Genomic DNA, 16,911 nt, shown 5'->3' on the forward strand with positions numbered 1-16,911 from the left:
GCTGACAGAAGGCAGGAGTCAATGCTCAGGCTGCTGGAGCATCAAACTCATATGCTCCAGTGTATGGTTGAGCTGCAGGTGTCTGGTTGCACGTAATCAGCGGCCAGGCAATTTGCCTCAACGTCCCACCCCGCCATAAATGTCTCCCCCTTACTCTCACAGATATTGTGGAGCGCACAGCAAGCAGTAATAACAATGGTAATATTGGTTTCGCTGAGGTCTATCTGAGTCGGTAAACTGCGCCAGCGTGCTTTTAAACGTCCAAATGCACATTCTACCACCATTCTGCACTTGCTCAGCCTATAGTTGAACAGCTCCTAACTACTGTCCAGGCTGCCTGTGTACGGCTTCATGAGCCATGGGATTAAGGGGTAGGCTGGGTCCCCAAGGATTACTATAGGCATTTCAACATCCCCAATGATTATTTTCTGGTCTGGGAAGAAAGTCCCAGCTTTTGAAACAGACCAGAGTTCCTGAAGATGCGAATGTCATGTACCTTTCCTGGCCATCCCACGTTGATGTTGGTGAAATGTCCCTTGTGATCCACCAGTGCTTGCAGCACCATTGAAAAGTACCCCTTTCGGTTTATGTACTTGCTGGCTTGGTGCTCCAGTGCCAAGATAGGGGGATGGGTTCCGTCTATCGCCCCACCACAGTTAGGGAATCCCATTGCAGCAAAGCCATCCACTATGGCCTGCACATTTCCCAGAGTCACTACCCTTGATATCAGCAGCTCTTTGATTGCATTGGCTACTTGGATCACAGCAGCCCACACAGTAGATTTGCCCACTCCAAATTGATGCCCGACTGACCGGTAGCTGTCTAGCGTTGCAAGCTTCCACAGAGCTATTGCCACTCACTTCTCCACTGTGAGGGGTGCTCTCATCTTGGTATTCTGGCGCTTCAGGGCAGGGGAAAGCAAGTCACAAAGTTCCATGAAAGTGCCCTTACGCATGCGAAAGTTTCACAGCCACTAGGAATCATCCCAGACCTGCAACACTATGCGGTTCCACCAGTCTGTGCTTGTTTCCCAGGCCCAGAATCGGCGTTCCACGGCATGAACTTGCCCCATTAACACCACGATGTGCACACTGCCAGGGTCCGTACTTTGTGAGAAGTCTATGTCCACGTCTATGTCCTCATCACTCTTGTCACCGTGCTGCCGTTGCCTCCTTGTCTGGTTTCGCTTTTGTAGGTTCTGGTTCTGCATATACTGCAGGATAACGTGCGTGGTGTTTACAGTGCTCATAATTGCCGCAGTGATCTGAGTGGGCTCCATGTTCCCAGTGCTATGGCGTCTGTGCTGAAAAAAGGCGCAAAACGATTGTCTGCCGTTGCTCTGACGGAGGGAGGGGCGACTGACGACACGGCTTACAGGGAATTAAAATCAACAAAGCGGGTGGCTTTGCATCAAGGAGAAACACAAACAACTGTCACACAAAATGGCTCCCCTCAAGGATTGAACTCAAAACCCTGGGTTTAGCAGGCTGTTGATTTCATGGAGGGAGGGGGGAGCAACTGAATACAAAACAAATCTGGTCTATTTCTTGTTTTGATCCACTCCATCTATCTTATACATCTTAGGCTGGCGGCAGACAGCACAGTACGACTGCTAGCCATTGTCATCTCCTGGGTGCTCGGCAGAAGATGCTGCATTACGATTGCTAGCCATTGTCATCTCCTGGGTGCTCGGCAGAAGATGCTGCATTACGATTGCTAGCCATTGTCATCTCCTGGGTGCTCGCCAGAAGATGGTGCAGTACGACTGCTAGCCATTGTCATCTCCTGGGTGCTGGTCAAAAGACGGTGCAGTACAACTGGGGAATGACCTGTCTGAGTCACTCCCATGTCTGCTCAGGCGCCCCTGACCGACCTCACTGAGGTCGGCTAAAAGAGCACCCAGGAGAACGACAACAACAGCTACCAGTCATAATGCACCGTCTGCTGCCAAAAGGCAATGAGCTGCTGCTGTGCAGCAATGCAGTCCCACGTCTGCCAGCACCCAGGAGACGTATGGTGACGGTGAGCTGAGCGGGCTCCATGCTTGCCGTGGTATGGCTTCTGCACAGGTAACCCAGAAAAAAAGGCACGAAATGATTGTCTGCCGTTGCTTTCACGGAGGGAGGGAGGGAGAGGGGGGCCTGAAGACATGTACCCAGAACCACCTGCGACACTGTTTTTGCCCCATCAGGCATTGGGATCTCAATCCAAAATTCCATTGGGGGCGGAGACTGCAGGAACTGTGGGATAGCTACCACAGTACAACACTCCGGAAGTCGACGCTAGCCTTGGTACTGTGGACGCAGTCCGCTGAGTTAATGCACTTAAGAGCATTTGTGTGGGGACACACACAATCAACTGTATAAAAACGATTTCTAAAAAACCAACTTCTATAAATTCGATCTAATTTCGTAGTGTAGACATACCCCTAATCTCACAGCATGATGCAGAGCTGCTGCCCTAGAGGATTTTCCAGAGACAGGTATTTTATTATAAAGGTACGATAAACGGTGAGTAACCCAACCAAAGATTTCCCAAACAGGGCAGGTACAGTAAGTAGGTATTTTTACCTCTCCATTGCTCAAGATTTCACATTTATTTGGATCTGGAGATGCAAGAACATTTGAATGCAATTTTACATTAAACTCTTGCTATTGAAAAGATTGATTTAAAAAAAATGATGATAGGAAGATAGCGCTATTCATCCAACGATCTCAAAGTGCTTTACAAAGATTAAACTAACCCTTTTAATTCCCCAGTAAGGTGGATATTACTGTGCCCGTTCTACAGTTGAGTTAATGGAGGCTTAGAGCAGTTAAGTGACTGCCAAAGCTCATATGCAGTGCGTCAGCAGTAGAGCCAAGAAGAGAACCCAGGAGTTTCTGGTTTCTAGTCCCTTGTTTTTGCACAGAGGTCACACTTCCTGTACAAATGCAGGGTACAACATGATAAAGTGCTTGGGAAAATGCAAAAAGAGTAATTCATGCAGGAAAATTAGCAATGATCAGGATCTCTCTAACTCTCTTATGCATGAAATAAACCAAGGATCTTGGGGCTCCCAGTGCTATCCAATGAGTTACTATATTTCCAAAATTTTATAAAGCACAATTAAAAAAAAAAAAAAAAGCAGCTGATCACCTGCTAAAAGAAAAAACATTGACTAGTTTTATAATGAAATAAATGCGAGAATGTGTGTGGATTATGTTTTTGGCCTACAGACAACAAATACCAAAAGCCCAGACAAAAAAAGAATTAGGCCACAGAAATTCAACTGAAATTTTCACTTTGAAAATGCTCCCAGCAGCCGAACCTGCAGGTGAAATGTTGTAACACAGGTGATTGCCCAACATAGTAGCACTGCCTGCACATGTTTAACTAAATGTACCAAACCTAAGGTACAGGCATGGCTTGTTCAGTGGCTTTTCGTAAAGTCAGATTTATTTTTCTCTAAAAAAACCCTGGTTATCCTTTCCATGTCAAGCAGCATTAGGTACATAAAAAATAAGTTTAAAAGGGGCTTTAGTACAGAAGCACTTTAACTCATCTTTGTTCAACTAAATTAAAAGATGGGTAAATTTAACATCCCTTTGGGTACGTCTGCACTGCAAGCAAAGCACAGCGTGGGGTAAGCATACACCCATGCTAACTTTAATCTAGCTAGCATAGGTAACAATAATACAAAGTTGTGACAACACTGGTCAGCAGTGGCTACCAACCTGACTATAGAATCTAGAAATGTAGGGTTGGAAAGGACTTCAAGAAGTCATCAGGTCCAGCCCCTTGCGCTGAGGCAGGGCCAAGTACACCTAGACCATCCCTGACGGGTGTTTGTCCCTGTTTTTAAAAATCTCCAATGACAGGGATTCCCAAACCTCCCTTGGAAGCCTGTTCCTGATCTTAAATACCCTTATAGTTAGAAACTCTTTCCTACTACCTAAACTAAATCTCCCTTGCTGCAGATTAAGCCCATTACTTCTTGTCCTACCTTCAGTGAACATGGAGAATAATTGATCACAGTCCTCTTTATAAGAGCCCTTAACGTATCTGAAGACTATTATCAGAGATGGGAAAAATACCACTTCATTGTATAACTTTGCCATATAGAATATACTGTGTGTGGATTGAGTACAATAATTGTAAGAGGTAACGTGGTATCTTGGAGGTACTTCAGGGAAATCAAATTTTCTGACTTCTTCACTACTATGACGATCAGCTTGGAGGAATAAACTGTGAACCTGGATTCATCAGCTGAAGTCTTATTGCAGAAGTTTAGTTCTATTTTATCTTCTGGATGGATTTGTCCTCAATATAAAAAGGCCCAGGAATATTGCAGCCAAGCACAGAGGGATTTTATTAACATAAATCAAGAATATGAGTATGTTTTCCTAAGACTGGAATTGGAAACAGCGTTTCTTGAACACTGCCAACATGCTGCAGGCAAAATAGAAAAAAAGAAAGCAGCAAGCTGAGGCTTGTTCTTTGTTAACTGTCATGGTTCCCCCCCAACAAGAAAACAAAACTGGCTGCTCCACGCTGATGGCCATAACAACATCTGCCAGTTGGAGAGGCGGCAGCAGTGGATGCTTGAGTCCTTCTGTAACTGGCCTCTCAGTCAACAGGTGTTCCACTTAACTGCTCTCTCTTGCTCATTTATGAAGATGTAGAGAGCAGTATCTGTCTCCTGTTCCTTCCCTTCCAGCAAGATCTGGAAACTCTGGCGACTAAGCGGCTGCAACTTTGGACCAGTAACACCTGCAAGTCAAGAAGAGCCTGCAGGGAACCACTGTATGTTCAACATGCCCTTTCCCATCCCCAACAGCCTGACGGTTCCAATTTCTGCTCCAACCACGCCTGGCTTCTAGACTATTTCTTAACATTTTCCCCAAGACCACCGAACTATTTAACTCCCAGATGCAAATTCTAACCGATTTGGATGCTTTGGTTGCTAGCTTCATTCTATTTCTTTGCATTATGATATGCATTTATCCAACATAAACCCATATGTTAATCTTTTTTCTTAGCATGGTATCAAATTAAGTTTAAATCCTGTGTGCTTTACTGTGATTTATTTGTAAAAAACAGATTGAGAACGATATTTTTTTAAAAACACAAACATAACAAAATGGCAGATTTTTAAATGATACTGAATGTAATTGGGTAATAAATTAATGTTCACATTACTTATAGTAACATCTTTTTGGGGCATGCTTTGACGTTGCAAAGTACTCTATCCTATTAATATTCTTACATTAATATAGCACCTTTTAAAATCCAAAGATCCCAAAAGACTTCAACTATGCTCATTCATGGCTGGGAGGCTGCCAGCTATTGCACAGCATTCCAGCACAACCATGCTGGGGGACAGAACATTTTCTACAGTACCTGGTGCAATTCTAACAGCACAGGGCTACATACATACATACACATCCTTTTAACTTCACTGCCTGGCTACTTTGCAAAGTTCGTTTCCAGATACCTAGGGTGTCGTTTTAATTCTGTCAGACACGTTAATTGTAGCAACAATACTGAATTTAACCATTTAAAAGAGATGCTGTCATTTTTCCAGGAAAAATTCCACTCTCCCTTCTAAAATATTCCTCCCGAAGTCCTGCCACACAGTTTTACACAGATATCAAAGTGTGACATAATGGGTAATGGGAATAATTTGCACAACATTAAAATCAGTCAGTGAAGTGCCCCAAAAAGATTCCTTGGTCTCCTGATCAAGTAGTTAGTTCATTCTTCTTCTTTTACTGTGACGACCGTTTCTGCAGTCAAGAGATTTCTGGTAGGTTTCAGTGCAATAAAGAGCAGCAAGACAGGGAAGGGATTCTAAGGCTACATTGTTCAAGAGAGTTCTGGCTGACCTGAGCAGTTCTTTGTTTCCAAGTTAGTCAGAAAGGTTTTATTGCTTAAAAACGACTGCACATTGAAATCCATGAACTGCAAGGCTCCCAGCAAATGGAAATAAATCCATCTCTCTAAGTACATAGGAATGAAATAATTAAACAAATACATTCACTGAGCTGTGGCGAGCAGGAACTAGCTCTTTACAGGGGAACATACTTAAAACACCCACTTCCCAGAACAATGCAGAGAATTCCGTAGCAATTCGAACCACCAGGCTACCTGAGATATTCTTTACCACATGGAGCATCTGATCAGACGTGCAGAACTACTGGTCCAAAAATCAGTTATAGCAAAGAACAACGTGTTCCCATCTAGATACGGGCAGCTGAATAGTATTACGTTGCTCACCAAAAGAGACTGATTGGTAAAACTCCAAGAGCCAAAATAATACAGTTCATCCATTTTATTAAGCTCTTTAGAGACAAATCCTGCAATATCCTCCCGGGCTCCAGAATTCTTGTAGTTAAACTAGTGCCATTCTGTGGGGCAAGGCAGTGGGGTGCGGAAAGACAGAGGAGGTCACACCCATCCAGTGAGGAGCCCTGCTCTGCCAGGGGTTTCAGGTGGGGGGAACAAAGGCAGTCAGGGCAGAAGACCCTTCCCTATACAGGTCCTTAGCAGCAAGGGGAGCACTATGGACACAGAGGCTGCTGCAGCCTTCAGGCTGGAGTAGCCTCCATGGAGCAAATTCAGCCCAGAAAGCAATGACAGGAGAAAAGGGGGGAAATTCCTCCCCTTCCAAGAGGTGTATAGCTCCAAATGAGTTACTCAGCAAGGATTTTTGGGAGAGGACATCTTGCGTAACCAGCAATGATTCAGAAACCCTCCCAGCCATTATCCTCTTTGTTTTGGATAGCACTATTGCAGCAAATTGGTAACACTTGTCAGCCTCTGCCTCCCACCCGCCACTTTTTGAGATCGTCAGCGTATTTTTTTAAATCTATCTAGTGTGTTTTGATTCTATAATGGGTTTATCCTAAATCTGAATCAGTTCAGACGCAGCTGAAAATGTATTTCCCCACAGGGATTTGCTCACTATTGCCGAAACATACTAAGAAAAGAGTGCAAGCACATTTAACCCGTATTTAATGTATATAACTGTCTCTCTGCTGTTGGAATATATTCCTGTAAAATTCCTGTGAACCCTCAGTTTGATTAATTCAGTTCCAGTAAGACGCCACTGGCCTCAGCAAGAGCTCATGCTGAAGCAATTTGGTAATACTATCCTCTTACTAGGGAGCAGGGTTTGCTGCATGGGAAGGTCATAATATTGTCTCTCCATTTGTTTGGGTTAGAGCCTCAAAGCCACCTCTGGAAAATTACTAACAGGCAGAAACAGAGTTGGAAATGCAGCAGTAAAAAAAGCCATTTCTGCATCATTACAGAACAACGGGTCATTAAAGACGTGCATACACTACTTAGGGGGAAAAAATGTAAAAGCACCTTCCTCTCCTCCCATTGCCATACACAGATGCATGAACAATGTTTGCAAATAAAATATTTCCTTTAAAAGTGATTGTTATGAATGACATCTCGGATACAGCATATAAGATACAGTAGACACCATTAAGAAGTCAACATTTCAACATCTGCCTACAGATAAACCTCATAGTGTAACCAGAAATATCACATTATTCCCCTACACTGTAGATAAACCAGAAAAAAATGCACTACCTTAGCTCTGGTAGCTGGTTTATGTTCACATTTTATGGCTGTAATGTCTTATGTCTTCTAGAAGCTTCCTTTGCAAAGAATATTTCCTTCAAAATTTCTTTCCAGGGTTTTTCCCAATGTGCTTTATACATGTGGGAGGAGGTCGTTTTCCTTTACATTGTGAGTTGCACGTGTGATATCTATTAATCTGTACTTTTAGTGGCAATTGCTTTACTTTGAGACTGTGGTACCTGGAACGCTTGGGCGGCACCAAAAGGATGAAAGGTATACTCAGATAAAGTTGCATTTTGGGGAAAATGCGGCAGCCTGGTTGAAGTTCGGCCCTCCATCAAGAAGATGTTAAGAGTCGACTGGCTTAAGGAGAAATTGAGTTTAAAATCGTCTTTTTAAAATACGACTTCTAAAAGCAGTGCTGATGACCCTTTCCTCCATTATCACCTGCTGTGGCTGGGTACTGCACTAGGCACCCATGACAAATTCCTTTGCCATATGGAAAGCCTGGTATTCAGAGTCAATGGGTCTGGTCAGTATGGCCAGTTCTGTAGATTCTGCAACTCCATTAACATTAACTTAGCCAGATTAGTATGTGCTACCTACAGACACAGTGTCTTGCCCACTGTAGACTCTTAAAACCTGTTAGTTAGCATGTAACCCAACACATGCTAATCTTACCATTTTAAATCCTAGGCCAGACAAGACCTATATTGGAACAAATCCTAGAACCCTAGCATCTTCCTGCATGCTGTACACCAAGACCACTCAAACCGTTGCAATGCAATTGAGGACAGAAGGGCAATCCATGCTCCAAAACTACTGGCTCCTACAACAGGGGCTGAAGAAAAGTCTGCATTAGTTGCCAGGAGTATTAAGGAGTCAGGAGTTGCCAGGAGTCCATAGCACACAATTAACCAGTTGGGATTGCAAGATATTTTACAGCCAGCATGTATTTTAGTTCTGGTATATAGAATTCATGTAAACTATGTTTTAGTTATATAGACAATCAGGGTTTTTAACTGAGGAGGAAAAGGCTAAATATTGCCCTAGAAATGGATTTGGTATGACACTGTCATCACTCAACTGTTACTGTGAAGCTGTGGCACTTAGTAATGAGACCTAAAGTAGAAGGGAGACGGAAACTGACTAGACATGTATTACCTACTTTATATAAAAATGTTGCCCCTACATATGCAGCATACATGAAGTCAACCCATGCTAACGCTAAAATACTTGCACTTCAATAGCACCTTTTAACTCAAAGAGCTTTAAACCACTCAAGCCCACAACACTTCTATGAGATGGTAAGTACTATACCAGTGGTTCTCAGGCTTTCGTACTGGGGACCCCTTTCACACAGCAAGCCTCTGAGTGTGACCCTCCCCTTATAAATTAAAAACACTTTATAATATAATTAACACCATTATAAATGCTGGAGGCAAACCAGGTTTGGGGTGTAGGCTGACAGCTTGCGACCCTCCATGTAATAACCTCATGACCCCCTGAGAGGTCCTGACCCCCAGTTTGAGAACCCCTGTACTACACCCTACTTTGCTCAGATGAGAAATCGATGCAATGGGGGAAATTTAAGTACTTGGCCCAAGGTCACACAAAGTCAGTGGCACAGCCAGTAGCAGAACCCAGGAGTCCAGGCGCCTGCTCCAATTGCCAGACCAAATTGTCTCCCTGTCTGACCTACACTGTGCATTCCTGACATGCTAGAAAAAATAATACAGCATAGCAATGGTTAACAATTCCCTCAGCAGCCTCTCGGATACTCATTCAAGCAAAGGAAAGAACTAGACTAAGAGGCATATGCCAGCTATTCTGCAGCCAGCCCATTCTTCTTTAAATTCAACATCTCAAAAAAGCCAGCAATTTTTCCCATGATCCCAGAGGCAGCCACCAAAATAGCTGTCCTCTTGATCAGCCTGAGCCAACATGAGGAAGAAGATTCATTGGCCTGGATTGTTGGCATTAGTGCCAGCCATTTCCTTAACTACATTAAGTAAATTTTCTCCTTAATGAGACTGCCATGGCCACAGGAAAACACAGAGGTTCTTTGATCGGGAGTTTAACAAGTGGTTACTAATTTGCACCTACAGCCTAAACAAGACACATTTTGCTGCAAACTATAAGCCAGGTTTCCAAAGAGCTCAGCTCCCATTCAGGCACCTCAATGAAGAGGACAGAATTTCAAGTGATCTGCACCCAGCAGCTCCCACTGAGAACCAGCAAGAGCTGAACTCATCTCAAAACTTGCCCTGGTGAGTCAATTGGTCTTCTCTTACCATGGATTGCTAAGCAGGAGTCCCCACTGAAATCAATGAGGTATGATATGAGGCAAAAACAGCATGATGTGGTCCTAATACAACAAGATTTCTCCCAGATACATTCTTGAGTAGTAACATTTTATTTTTAAATGCACATAGTCCTTAACTACCAATGAGTAGTTATAAACACCTAAGATAAACACACAGAAAGATGGGGTTCTGTTTTTTCTCCTCGGGTTACTGATCTTGTTATATACATGCCCCTGGCCTACTGCATGTTGAGAAACATAAGTGCAGGGCTTCTAGTCAGGCCTGCATCTCATACATAGCAGTGCAGAGCTACTGCTGGCTCAGCTGTTGGTGAGCATCAGGAGGTAAAGCCGCAGTTCACATTACAGCTTCAAGCTGCTACTCAGCTCCTCCCTCAAGATCTTACCAAGGCCCCCTGGCAAAGGGAGGACAACAAAACCCTCATTATTTCTGAAGAGGAAAAAAACATATGGATGATAAACACCACCTGAAATCATTTTTAAAGCACAGATAAACAGTTAAGGGCAAACATTATATGATACACACAGACATATACTGGGTACCTGTAGACATATTTGCTTTGAGTTCCCTTCAAGTATCCATGATCATGCCCCTACTATTGCCCAGAAATAAACCAACCTCATCTAATTTTAATTTCAATTGCACCTTATATTTTACACTTTTATTTAAAGAAACATTTAATCTATTAACAGTGTAGGAAAATACTCGGTGAGCGTCCCTTTCTCCTACTCGAGCAGGAGAATGCCACAATGTTTGGAGAACTCCAAGGAGGCTGCTTTCTCAGTATTACTAGTACTTATATAACCCTTTCACCTGCCACCAAGACCTCAGAATACAGAATATTAATTAGGACTCAGAACATTCCGACGAGATAGGCAAGAAGTTTTATCCCCAGGTTTTAGAAGAGGAATATACAGGCTCAGAAAGTTAGGTGACTTGCCGAAGTCTGTGAGTCAGTAACAGAGCTGAGAAAAGAATCCCTTCATCCTGATTACAAATCAAATCTTTAAGTTCAGTGTGACGAAGTGGGACTGGTCTTACTGGGGGCTGGGTACAGAAACTAAGTTCCAGCAGCACAAATGCCTGACACTCTGTCTCCTAGCAACTGATGGCCGGGCCCCTCCCTGCAAAGGTGCATCTAAAGGTGTGGGAGACAAAGGGGTCAGGTGACCTCCTGGCCCGGGAAGGAAGCGGAGGAGAGAGGAGGGGCCGGAGGGGGTGTTGCAGACTTTGGTTGGCTGGGGAAACAGGGGAGCAGGGAGAAAGGGCTCTGATCCCCGAGGGGGGCTGTAAGGCGCCCAAAATGGACCTAACCGGGGGGCTCCTGTTATCTGTGCCTGCAAAACCTGTGTTGGACTGTGTTCCTGTCGTCTAAATAAACCTCCTGCTTTACTGGCTGGCTGAGAGTCCTGGTGAATCGGCAGGGAGCCTGGGGGTGCAGGACCTGACTCCCCTACACTTTCAGCGGCACATCATTTCTAGCTCTGATATAAACTAGAATAAATTCTGTTTTTTTAAAGGATCTGCTAGATATCAAACAGGATGAGAATCTGCTGAGTAGGAAGTCAAAGAGGAAGAAAAAAAACCCCAACCACACAATACAGGATGCAACAACTGAAATACACATATATACACAGAGCATCCCTCAGGCCTTGAACCAGGGACACTGCCAAGTGTTAACATAACTAACTCCACCCTCTTCTTCAGCACTAATTTGGAAATTCCTGACAATTAAGGGGACTGCCTATTCGGGTAAAGCACGCAGGAATCAAAGAAATCATTGACAAATTGTTCAGATATCTTGGTCACTGGATACCACTAAATCATAGCCTGACATTTAGAGTCCTTTTCAAATTGTTACTCTGAGCACTGAACTGTTTCCTGTGCCTTCTTTTGGAAACTTACCGAAAGAGCAGATCAAGGATTTGAGAAGCCCTCACAGTTTAGTGCCAATGAGGCAACAAATCCTTCATGATCTTAAATATTTTAATGAAAAGTGATTTGGGAGACCTGGAAAGACTGGTCATTTTTTCTCCATTCTCCCCATGCCTCCATTAATGACTGCAACCCTGACAGTTAATTTCTGCTCACTCGCTGAGAAGTGTCCGTATTTATCTGCAACAGGAAAGGTGGCACTTCCTGTGGGCCCTAGATTCAAGTAACGGCTGGATAAGAACCACCACAATCATACACTATAGTGCATTTGACCTAAGAACAGGGATTATTAAGTATAGCCCATGTTTTATTTAAAAACATAAGTCTATTGGCAGAATATTTATAAGACCGCAGCATACCACAAATCTCTTACTAGTACAAGATGGACTTTTAGAAATACAACATGTGGATGTTTATATATTACTAATCTTCAGGAATTCAGATGCTACAGTGATGGAAGCAGTGTCAGAATCTAAATAGGAGCTCAAACCTGCCAGGACTATACACATGCTTAAAGTTAAGCACGTGCTGAAGTGCTTTGCTGGATCAGGGCCAAAGCGATCGAGTCCTAGAATAGTCTGCGTCATAAAACTGCATTACCTCTCATTTTAAAAGCCTACACCTGACAACTCTTTACTCTCCTGAGCATACACAAGGCCCAGTTCAGCCTAGGCATAAACTGCTGCAGCTCTTCTGAAGTCAATGGAGTTGTGTCAGCTGCAACCAGGGCTGAACTTGCCTCCTGGTCTTCAACAACCTCTCAGTCCTCCAGCTTCAGAAAGTCCCCACCCCCTCTCAGGCCCACTTCCTCTGGTATCTTGAGGAGCAAAGTCAAGTCTCCCACACAGCTGTGCCCAGCATTATACCTGGAGCAGCTCAAATATTCTGCAGCATTAGTGTGACACTGTGCTGGTGAAAGATGCTAAAGGTCAACAGGTGAACTCTGCTTACCTCCAGAACAGGCAGCAGCAGGGCCAGCTCCCCGCACACAGGCACTTCCACCCTAACGTGCAAGAACCCCTCGTGTGTTCAGAGGGGAGTTCATAATCCATATCCACTCAATCCTTAACCTCTCTAATTCGGTGTAAAGCTGACGTTCCATTTCTCCAAATGACTCCTCATCCATCTCTCTCTCAGCCCTCTTCTCCTCCCACAACTCTAGAATTTGCGAAAGTCTTTCCCCAGACATCCCACTTTGATTGCTTAAACTACTTGCATCTTCATACCTTCTGTCTCAGACATGTCAATCCTCTCCTCTGAGAAGAGCCTGAAAACCCTCCCATTCCACTGCAACAACCACATAGCACGTGCATGGCTCCTGTTTATATTGTACTTTAGTCTGTAGTTCCTTTTGGCTGGCACACACACAAATGATAAGGGGATGTACACCGACCAAGCAGCACTGTATAAATGGGATTGTAACAGTCTGCAAAGACTGCCATTTGCCAATCATCATGGGGGGTTTTAATAACACGGGCGTGTTTCCACTGGGAAACAGAATGTCGATTCTTTGCTTATTAAAAAAAAATTGTTAATTCAAATTATGCTTTAAAAACTGTTTGCCTTTATTAACTCCTCTTCAACTCCACCCAGTGCAATATGAGTAAGGAATACAAAGTGATCAGCATAGCTCTGTACCAGAACACCACCATAGAGTTAGTGGACAATGGGGTGAGCGGAGTTTCTTCACTATTAGTTAAAAGCCCATCCTGACTTGAGTTCCCCCAAAATTCTGGGGGTGTTTGGATTTGAGGTTTCAGTTCAAGCCCATCTTTATCATCATTTAAAACAGGAGGAAAATGAAATGTTGCTGCTCAAAGGATGAAAGCCCTTAAAGGAAATGCAGGCTTATGACTTATATACACTCTGTTTTTGCACCAATTTAATTAACCGACACAAGCTGAACAGATACAAACAGCTTTAAAGATAGCAGATTTCCTACCTAGTTTGTAAAAGGCAAATCACTGCCACATTCACTTTTGTTAACAAGTACCTGGAGCTACTCCAATTTCTCTCTACCACTGACCTTACCTCTTCCTCCAGTTTCACCACCTTGGCCTGAGCATTGTTTAAGGCCTGATCACGGATCTCAATGTGCCTTCGCTGATCCTCATTGTTGGAGCGTGCAGCAGCTAGTTCTATTTCCAGTTTCTCCTTCTCCCTCTGTGTTTCTTTATCTATAGAAATAAAGTGGGAAATGTAAAATGGATGGAGCTTTCCTTGACAGACTTCCAGGAGTGGGGCATTCCCCTAAATTCTACCAGTGATCAAGAAGGAGGGGGTCTTTGCTGACAGCTGCTTGCTCTCCAAAGACGGCAAAGGGCAGACATCTGTCTATATACAGAGGGACAGAAATAATGGATTGCCGAGAAAAATATGTTAAATTAGGTCGTTGATCTTACCCTGATTAAATAGATGGCTAAGAGGACGGAGCACCTTTTATGTCTAGCTCACTGGTTTAAAATCAGAAAACAAGCTAACCTGGTAACATCACTGCTTGCTGGCTGGGTGATGGCAGGGGTGCAAAGGGGAGCTGTCCGGCTTAGGGCCAGAATGTAACCTTTGCTTTTGTGACTCCCTGTTCTGTGATGAGCACATTTTAAAATTTATCTGTAAATACAGAAATATAAATAAATACCGTGGCAGCTCACGGACCTCAGTTCAGTTCCTGAAGGGCAAGTGTCTTCACTATTGAAGCCCCACCCCAGCAGCCCCCTTTTTTGCTGGCATTTTCAGAGGGGCCAGGAAATGAATGAGCAATGAATGCTCATCTCTTCTCTGTCACCCTTAAAAGGGACACCCCTGGTGGGGACTGGGGCACGTTGGCCTGCACTGTCGCTGGTCCAATTGTACCCGTGCTTTGGTTACATAAGGAATTCACCCTGTAAGGCATCACCTGGCACCATTTGCCAGCACTGTATGCACCTGCCAGTTGTTTACATTGGATGAAGAACTGATGCTTGATGCAGGAATTACTGGGTGAGGTTCTAAAGCCTGTGTTGCACAGGAGGTCAGACTAGAAGATCATAATGATCCTTTCTGGCCTTAAAATCTATTAAATTGTTTGGATTTCATATTTACCGTTGCTATTTGATGGTGTCTCATCTCTTGATGCAGGGATTAGTTGGCTCAGATAACGCTGCTAGCGATGAGGCACACAGATGGCAAGCTTGGACTTCAGGTTTTTAAATCTTTTCCGGAAGCAGATTCACTTGGGCTATTGGTATAATTTTTTACACGTTTGCTTCCTCTGCCCTCTAAAGTGTTTGTTTCAGTCCTGACTGTATTTCCCTTCGCAGTCAATTCTAACCTCAGCAGGTCCAATTCATACGGTGAGAACCCAAGCCAAGCTACTGGTGTCTCAGCTGGACAATGGGTGGTGTCCAGATTTACACACCCCCACAAATGCCAGAAGCAAACGCACACACTGTCATCCTACCATGGAAACAGCCAAGTCAAGACAAGATCGACTGGAATCTACTCCGTGCTCACTGACTGCTCCAGTTAGGTTGCCATCCATCAAGAGCTGAACTTCACGAATGCCTCAGAATCCGTGCAGTTACACTGCATGTTCATTCACAGAAGTAGTAAACAGGACAAAATCAGGGCCAGGGGAAATATAATGCAAGTGTGTAAAGCAACCCTATAAATGAGCAAAGCAAGAGTGCTGAGTGGATGTGCTTTCTGCAGAGTCACTGAAGTCCTCAGCAGAAGCCAATTACTTGCACCGGTAACATTAATTCAACTTCAGAATGCATCCCTGCAGCAATCTACATTCGGCACTGAGGACCCCAGAGAAACTGCATTCCAAAAACTAATATCCCACGCAAAGGAATGAGGACAAGCGGTGGATGTTTTTGAAAAACAGATGCCAGCCCTTAGCTGTTAGTATAGACAGTGTGTGGTGTACACCAGCGTATAAATATATCTACAGGTGCAGAGCGGTTCCCATTCTTCCACCAGAAAAGAGCCAAGTGTGGAGTGTTAGCAGCACAGAGCGGCTACAAACTCCCTTCTGTGAGGGGACCAGAGCAGCCCAAAAAATGGTTGCTGTGGCAGGGAGGGAGCATGGCCAGGGCAGCCAAGAAGCAGCATGCCAATGCAGCACATTCCCCGTGGGCGCAGCCTCTAAAGTGAGGCTGTTATGGATCTCCGATTGCAACCTTAAGCGGGCTTCTGCAGGCAGAAACAAGTGGGACAATAGGTGGCAGCAACACCACCTGCCCTTCCATAGGTAATTCTTTCCTACAGCCCAAGGATCGCACCAGCCGGTACTGCAGGTTTAAATCACAGCCTGGAGGATTGTAACCTACATATTCACACATACAGGGCCCAATTCTGCTCCCAAAGTCAATGGCAGTTTTGCTGCTGACTTCAGTGAGAACAGGATCCAGCCTGTACAATTTATGCAGACCAGACATCTCACATGACCTACACCTCTATATATCAAGCAATAAAACACAGCATTTCTCTTCTCTTGTACTTTTATCTCAACATCTATTAATCTAGTTTAGTTTGTTTTTTAAACTGATCTCACAACTAAGTAGACTTCCCAATACCATCTTCAGGGATTTACATGGACAGCTAAGCCCTGTGACTTCAAAGCCGCATACTCACAACATGAATGGCTAAGTGAACAGAGGTAGACTGAGGACAGCACAAGGGAGGGATTTCAACTCCGCAAAGAAGGAGAAGCAGAGTGGATTGCACCACAGCAAATCCTCTTTATTTTGCAATTTTATCTCTCTCTCTTTTTTTTTTTTTTTTAAATGCATTATATAACACAACTGGAAAGAAGCAAGCATTGTCAGAAGGGTGGAGTGCACCATGGAATTAGGAGGAAAGTTGACTCACTGCCATAAGCCTCAAGATATTTCAGTACGGGGAAAAGGCAAAATTTCACACCTGCAATTTTGGTTTGCCCTGTGATGGATCCACTGCTCTGGACATAAGTCATGACCCTTGGGTATCTCTGCCCAGCCCAGCAAAATAAAGGCAGAGCTCGTCTTTTTTATTCTTTTAGACTGAAAGTTCTCCCTGCCAGCGTCTTTGCTAAACTGATCATGCCAATGAC

General features: G+C 44.0%; 1 protein-coding gene across 3 annotated transcripts in view; it reads right to left on the bottom strand.

Annotated features, from left to right (window-relative positions):
- The window catches only part of AMOT (angiomotin), an 88,337-nt gene that overhangs the window by 14,408 nt on the left and 57,018 nt on the right, over window positions 1–16,911 (bottom strand). For all 3 annotated transcript variants that reach the window (XM_045030562.1, XM_045030560.1, XM_045030559.1), the window contains exon 7: window positions 13,869–14,014. In XM_045030562.1, the coding sequence (XP_044886497.1) occupies window positions 13,869–14,014 (146 nt within the window). The remainder of the gene's footprint in view (window positions 1–13,868; window positions 14,015–16,911) is intronic.

Source organism: Mauremys mutica, chromosome 9 (genome assembly GCF_020497125.1).
Source record: "Mauremys mutica isolate MM-2020 ecotype Southern chromosome 9, ASM2049712v1, whole genome shotgun sequence".
NCBI lineage: Eukaryota > Metazoa > Chordata > Testudines > Geoemydidae > Mauremys > Mauremys mutica.